Source organism: Peromyscus eremicus, chromosome 8a (assembly GCF_949786415.1).
Source record: "Peromyscus eremicus chromosome 8a, PerEre_H2_v1, whole genome shotgun sequence".
NCBI classification, from domain to species: Eukaryota; Metazoa; Chordata; class Mammalia; order Rodentia; family Cricetidae; genus Peromyscus; species Peromyscus eremicus.
In genome coordinates this window covers 57,014,939-57,022,642 of record NC_081423.1, presented here as the reverse complement: position 1 = coordinate 57,022,642, position 7,704 = coordinate 57,014,939, and the positions used below count along the sequence as shown (strand labels likewise).

General features: G+C 39.4%; 1 protein-coding gene across 1 annotated transcript; it reads left to right on the top strand.

Annotated features, from left to right (window-relative positions):
• Nucleotides 1–3,708: 3,708 nt before the first annotated feature.
• Nucleotides 3,709–4,653, top strand: LOC131916198 (olfactory receptor 1468). The gene has a single exon (XM_059269508.1). It carries the CDS (start codon nucleotides 3,709–3,711, stop codon nucleotides 4,651–4,653), a length of 945 nt encoding a protein of 314 aa, XP_059125491.1.
• Nucleotides 4,654–7,704: the final 3,051 nt, after the last annotated feature.

Sequence of the window (7,704 nt, the reverse complement as noted above, 5' to 3'; positions counted from 1 at the left end):
TATTAAGTTTAGTCCATAATTATTCCCAAAAATACAGACCACAGCAACATGGGTATGGGTATGCAACTCATTCCTGAAAAAGTTGTGAATAAGCATCTACCTATAAATCTCTCTTCTTCACCTTCCCCCTGGGTGTAGTTAACACATGATCAATAACTTTAATCAGTCACAACTACAGGACTCTGAAAGAATTGGTCCTAGAAAGGTCCTAGATAATTACTCTAATTAGTTGTTCATGATCTGGACTCCTCTGGGACACAGAACCTTTTAAGCCTAGAGATAACTAGAAGGAGAGATAGGAAAAGAAGTGATACAGATCTAGGTGTTGCCTAGAGACTATTATTTCTTGTGAGCATAGTGAATAAAGAGAAGCATGATATTTTGTCAGGGACTGTGCATCATCTTCAGATATTCTGGGTGAGTTGGCAGGTGGGTGAATGGGCTGATGTTTTACTGTCCTTCCAACACAAGGGTTTCAATATCTTGCCGGGTATGATGTTCTGTAAGATTTTTCAGAGATAATAATGTTCCTTCTTTGTAATCCCTCATCTTCAGAGACTTTGCCACACCATGGACATATCTGAATTAATGATTGTCATTTGCAATATTTTATTCATCATGTGGCTCCTCTTATTAAGAGCTGTATAATTATTCTCCTAAGATCATACCCTATCAACATAATAGCCCTGTGATGATAAAGACATTTTTAACTTTGCTGTGGATCATTAATAAACCTTAAGCAGGTCTCCCATCAAAGATTGTTTCAATTTACCTCATGGGATTCACCAATATGTATTTTTAATGATAATGTGCCTGCTACCTGCTCCAGCATCTAGATATCGTCACCTAATATTTCATTTATAAAGTAGAATCTGAGCTACAGAACCATAATCCATGTTTTCACAGAATTCTAGGTGATTTGTATTTAATGTGAACCACACTGTCTCCTGGGGGATTTCTATGTGCTGTTCTGGTGGAGAATTACTGATTTATTGGCTGAAGAAGATAGGAAGCTCCCTGGATCAATTGTGACAGCATCCACAGGTGAGGCCTCTGATTTGTGATGTCTAGATATATCTCTATACTGCATGGGTCCCTCTCACTTAAAAAGGAAGTAGAATTTTGACAAACTATTTTTAATTTACTTTGAGTCTGCTGTTCTAAATGACGACATTGAAAACCACATTTATAGCACCATTAGAATTAGTATTTCATCAAAATCAGTACCAGAGCCTAGTCTATACATACATATTAATCATGACAGGAAATTTTATACAGTGAAGCATGATTTTTTTCTACATGTTTATTCTCTCTGTGATGTCACCATGCAATATTTACATATACAATTAGTGAACTAAGCCTCATTAAATAGTGTCCTCAGGGTGAAGACCTCAGCAGTGGACTCAGTAATAGCACTTAGAGAAAAGGCTTCCAAGATTCTCTAATGTTCCTTCTCTGTTTTTGGTCAGCTTCAAAACATAGGGAGTTTGTTGGTGTCATTAAGAAAAAAAAGTGTGTGTGTGTGTGTGTGTGTGTGTGTGTGTGTGTGTGTGTGTGTGTTGGTCTGGATAAGTTGTTTTAAGCTAAGTATCACATGATACTGAGAACTGATAAATGTCTGTCTTTGAGGCCAGTCAGTAGACAAACCCCTAGGCTGAGTTGAGATTGCACACCTGAGCACAAAGCAGTCTGGAGACAGAGTTCTTACTCAGGAGACTACGTTCTCTTATCTTTGACTGTGGGAGGCTCATCCCATTGCAGAAGGTATTTTTCTTCGAGTCTGCTTTCCTAAATGCTAATGACATTGAAAACTACATTCTTAGCAATATTAGGATTTGTATTTCACAAAAATCAGTGCCAGAGCCTAGTCCAACTCACACGTAAGTTAATCATGACGTGAATTCTTGTAGAATGAAACATAAGAATTTCATAGAGTCATCACCATTACTGAGCAGTGTAGCACATCGGATCTATTCTTATATTTTTTATAAATACAAAACAGCACTAGTCACATTAACAAGTGTCAAAATTAATGCTAAATGAATTGAGTCTAGTGATTATTAATATGGAAAGTATGTTTTGAGACAGGTCTCACTGTGTTACCCTGACTGGCACGGGACTCTATGTAGACTAGACTGGCCTCAAACTCACAAAGGTCTGCCTCCCTCTGTGTCTAGAATACTGGGGCTAAAGGCATGTGCCACCTCAAGATTTAGTATGGATATTGGCTCTAATTTGGGGGGGAGGGCTGTAGCATTTAACGTTTAAGGAGTCTGTTTCAGATTGAAACACACAAAAAGAAATCATTTATGAACACTGGTCACACACAAGCATCATGCCATGGGCTGGCCATGCTGCAAGATGAAGGAGGACATGGCCTCTCCTGCATTTAATGCACAGTCTGGTGTCAAACCTACATGAATCAGTGATCAGGGGCATTGAGGCATGTGAGAAGAACATAGGATGCTGTGAGGTCATGGTAACAGATCTCAGTCTGTTGTGGAAATTTTGGATTAGCAAGTGGCATATAATATCTATGAAAGATAAATGAGGGTAACATTGGTGAAGGGGCTAAAGAGAGGAAGAAATTACAGGCAAGAGAAACAACAAGTGTAAAATGCCAGAAGCAAGAAAATGTGACTTTTAAGACTAGCATCAGAGAAGAGCAGCACACAGGTGTTATCACGGCTCTGGTAACAAAGCATCATTTGTGAATATGATAAGAGCCTTGGATAGTATTGAAAGTTGGCTTGAATAAGAGGAAGGTAAGGATAGTAAGTCCTTTAACTGGTTTCCTGAGGTTCATCACATTAAATTATTCAAAGTATAATGAATTAAATGTTGGCAATCTTGTAAATACAATCCTGGCAGCATCTAGTTGCCAGCCTGGTCTAGAAGTGTGGTGTTGAGGCAATGAATGGAGGAAGTAAAAAGATGAAGAGAAGCTACAGGATTTGCTAGATTGACAGTGCTAGGAAGAGAAATAAAATTGACACATTTCTTATTGGATCCAGGCCTTGCAGACATTGGATTTATCAGTTCTCCAGTGTCACCTTTACAGAACCGAGTCCCCAGTGTCATCTTTACAGAACCAAGAGCAGAACAGGGGCAAGTTGGGAAAGAGCAAAGTGGAATCATGGGTTTCACTTGGATCTGCTGCACTTGACACGACTGTGACATATCCAAGAAACTGTAACTACTAAGCAACAGGATAGAGTTCTGAAGGTGACACAGACTTCACAGCTGATTTTCAGATGTCAATTTCAGCCCCTGGCATAGACAAATACACACATATATGTATATGTATACATATGTATGGAATTATTTAAAAAATAAATTTTCAGAATCCTATTAAAAAATAAATTTTCAGAATCCTGAGGACCACTAATGTGTAAAAGACACTAAGAGAAAGAAGCCAATTACAGCTGCCTAGGATGGCCATTCAGACAGGTAAGGAAAACAACTAACATGTTTTGTGTCACAGAAGCTCACAGCTGAATGTGTTCAGAAAATGATAAAATACTGAAACACGCAAGAAGACTTTTTAAAAAGATCATCAGTGATTACAGATATTGTAAGTTTATAATTATGGTTATGAGATCAATTGTTTTAAAATAAATAATAGACAAAGAGCCTAAAAATCTGTTTATTTTTATTCAAACTTCTAAGGATCTATGTCATTTTTCCTTAAAGTCCAGGAGAAAGAATATGACAGAAGAGAACCAAAGTGTCATCTCCCAATTCTTCCTCCTGGGCCTGCCCATCCCCCAAGAGCAACAACAGCTGTTCTATGCCCTGTTCCTGGCCATGTACCTCACCACTGTCCTGGGGAACCTCATCATCATCATCCTCATTCTACTGGACTCCCATCTCCACACACCCATGTACTTGTTTCTCAGCAACTTGTCCTTCTCTGACCTCTGCTTCTCCTCTGTCACAATGCCCAAATTGCTGCAGAACATGCAGAGCCAAGTCCCCTCTATCCCTTATGCAGGCTGCCTGGCACAACTGTACTTTTACCTGTATTTTGCAGACCTTGAGAGCTTCCTTCTTGTGGTCATGGCCTATGACCGCTATGTGGCCATCTGCTTCCCCCTTCATTACACCAGTATCATGAGTCCTAAGCTCTGTGTGAGTCTGGTGTTGCTGTCCTGGGTGCTGACCACATTCCATGCCATGCTGCACACCCTTCTTGTGGCCAGATTATCTTTCTGTAAGAACAATGTGATCCCCCACTTTTTCTGTGACATATCTCCTCTGCTGAAGTTGTCCTGCTCTGACACACATGTTAATGAGTTGGTGATATTCATCATGGGAGGGCTTGTTATTGTCATTCCATTCCTTCTCATTGTCATGTCCTATGCACAAATTGTCTCCTCCATTCTTAAGGTTCCTTCTGTTCGAGGCATCCACAAGGTCTTTTCCACCTGTGGGTCACATCTGTCTGTGGTGTCTCTCTTCTATGGGACAATTATTGGCCTTTACTTATGTCCATCAGCTAGTAACTCTACTGTGAAGGAGACTGTCATGGCTATGATGTACACAGTGGTGACTCCCATGCTGAACCCCTTCATCTATAGTCTGAGGAACAGAGACATGAAGGGGTCCCTGGCAAGAGTCCTTTGTAAGAAGAAAATTCCCTTCTGTCTTTGATAGCTACACTTGATAATTTTGGAAATTTTCACCCAATAAATAGAATGTACTAATGTGGGGATGATATTCCAGATTTCCTCATTGCCATCCAAGATTCTGTTAAAAGCATAGAACAGCAATTGCCCAGCATGTAAAAGAGGAGACATCTAAGTGTGAAGTTGAAGACAGAAACTGTTTTTGTGAACCTGACTATTCTATTTTGCTTTGCTTGGGTGATCCTAAAAAGGCATATATTAGAGCTACTATTTTAGTGACCTCCATTTCTTATACCATAAGTCATCCCAGAATTTTATCAGTTCAGTTGAATTCTGCTTTAACTATGGTCTCATTTTTAAATTTCCCTCCAAAATCCTAAGTCAATGATAACATCCCAGTATCTCAGCCTCCCATCTCCTAATGTCTTCTATGTGCTGTTTCTGAGAAAATCTTGCCTTTTATTCATTCTTAAAATTTTTTAATCTTTAGTATTATTTTGTGTAAGTGGGTGTTTTGTCTGTGCATATTGTTTTATTTCTTAACAATTAAACATGATGTGGATAAGTATAATTTTTAGATATTACTATCTTTAACATATATTAGTAACTATAAAAAGTTGTGTCATAGAAGTGGGATCCATGCCAGTAAAACACTCATTCCTCAAAGGGCTTATTTACAGGGAGTTACAGTGTATCCACATAGTGCCAGCACCAACAATTGAAAATGGTGTGTCTTTAACATCTATTTATAAAAAAAAGTTCTAAAAAATATTGTCTTTTATCATGTAGTTTCTAGTTACTTTTAGCAATTGTTCAAACTCTCCTCTCCAAACTGTAGCCAGATGTAAGATCACTGACTCTTATTACTCCTCTCTATAGATGTCTTAGATATTTACTGTCTCTAATGAGTTACTGCAGCACCTAAACACCATTGGGACATAGAGCCTCATATATAGGGATGCATAGGAAAGGAGGTACTTGAAATGTGATGTAGACACTGAAGAATACTACAGACTTGGTACCTTCCTGTGGCCATAGTGAATATGAAGAGCAAGATCTTTTATTAGTATTTAGGAGTCACCCTTGGCTGTCCAAGGTAAGTTATCAGGAGAATGAGCCATTCCCTTGCTGGCCTTCCATCCACAGAAGATAACAAATAAAACTCTCATCTTCAGATTATTCCTCTTCTTTCCCATCCCCCTTCAGTCTCACATATTAGAAAAGGAATCCATAATTGTGGTAGTTTGAATGTAAATGGCCCCCATAAGCTCATAGGGAGTGGCACTATTAGGAGGTGTGGCTTTTTGAAGTAGATGTGGCCTTGTTGAAGGAAGTGTGTCACTGTGGGAGTGAGTTTTGGGGTCTTCTATTCTTAAGCTATTCCTAGTTCAGGCACTTCCTGATGCCTGCAGATCGAGATGTAGTACTCTCAGCTCCTTGTCCAGCACCATGTCTGCCTTCACACCACCATGTTGATAATGGACTAAACCTCTGAACCACCTCCTAATTAAATGTTTTCCTTTATACAAGTTGCGTGGTCATGGGGTCTCTTCACAGCAATAGACACCCTAAGACAGATGTTGGTACCAGGGACTAGGGACTAGAGTATCATTGTGATAAGACTGACCATGCTTTTGTTTGAAGGAATATGGACCTTGGGAAAGTGAATTTAAAAAGCAGTTGAATGCTTTAAGTGCTTCTTAATGGGCAACATTAGTATGAGCATGGAAGACAATGGTGCTGAGTGTGATTTGATGAACTATGGGGGCCTGTCTAGAGAGGTTTCAGAGGAGAAGAATTTTAATATGTTGTCTAGAGATTGTTCTTGTATTAATTTGGTGAAGAATGTGCCTACCTTTTGCCCTTGTCCCAAGAGTCTGCCTGAGGCTAAAGTGAAGAGTTTTGGATTAATTCCCTTAGCTGAGGAAATCTCAAAACAGTCTAGTATAAACTCTGTCATGTGGCTATTAGCAGTAACTCTTAAATATATTTATAATGAAAAGGAGCAAACTGAGCAAGGAAAAATACAAAATGTACAATTTGAAAAGAAAAGGAGCATCAGGAAGTGGGTTGAAGCTAAGTCATGTGTTCAAGGATATAAACAAATTAAGAAATGGAATAAAAGGAGTGGTAACCTTAAGGCAAGATGCCACACAGCTAGGTTTCCAACTTGTGAAAAGGAATTAAAGAAAAGCTGAGAGCTGGGTATGGTGACTCACACCTTAAATCCCAGTACTCCAGAGGCAGAGGCTGGTAGATCTCTGAGTTTCAGGCTAGCCTGGTCTACTGATCCAGGTTCAGAAAAGACAAGCTTAGGCAGTGAAGGAAACATTCAAGGACAGAAAGCTGGTAAAGATGTAATTGAACAAGGGGGCAAAGTTTCAGCCCCAGCAAACAGCAGAACTTGGAATCTTTGGCCATGTGGCTCTGACTCTAGAGTCAAAGAGCAACTAAGGAAAGGTGCTGAGGCCATGCATGTATCAGTGATGTCCCTTAGTGGAGGCCCATAGAGGCCATTATGTAAAGCTGTGAGGTTGAAGCATGGATTGCCTTGGAGAACCCAAGATGCTAGAGATGCCAGAGCCATGTGATACCTGTTAAGGAAAGCTGCTAACATGGAGTAGAACCAGCCCAAGAGAAAGAAGTATGTTGCAGTCAACAAAACTGAAAGGAATTGGAGATCTGAACAGTGCTTTGACATCAAACACAGAGATGCAGAGTTTGGATTTTGCCCAGCTGGTTTTCAGTCTTGCTTTGGTCCAGTATTTCTCACTATACTCCTTTTCCTATGTTTTGAAAGAGTAATGTATGTTCTGTGCCAATACATGTTGGAAGTATGTGATCTATCTGCTTTTTTAATTTGGTTTTACAGTAGATTGTACTTAAGAGATTGTGTGAATCTCAGAAGAGACTTTGGACTTTGACTTTTAAACAAGTTTGAGCCTCTTACAGACTATGGGTACTTTTGAAGTTGAACTGAATGCATTTTTACATTACAATATTGCTACAAGACAATGGGGGCCAGGGAGTAGAATGTGGTAGTTTGAATGTAATTGTTCCCCATAAGCTCATATGG

Coding starts and splice junctions, on each gene's coding strand:
- LOC131916198 (XM_059269508.1), top strand. CDS start 3,709: ATGACAGAAGAGAACCAAAGTGTCATCTCCCAATTCTTCCTCCTGGGC.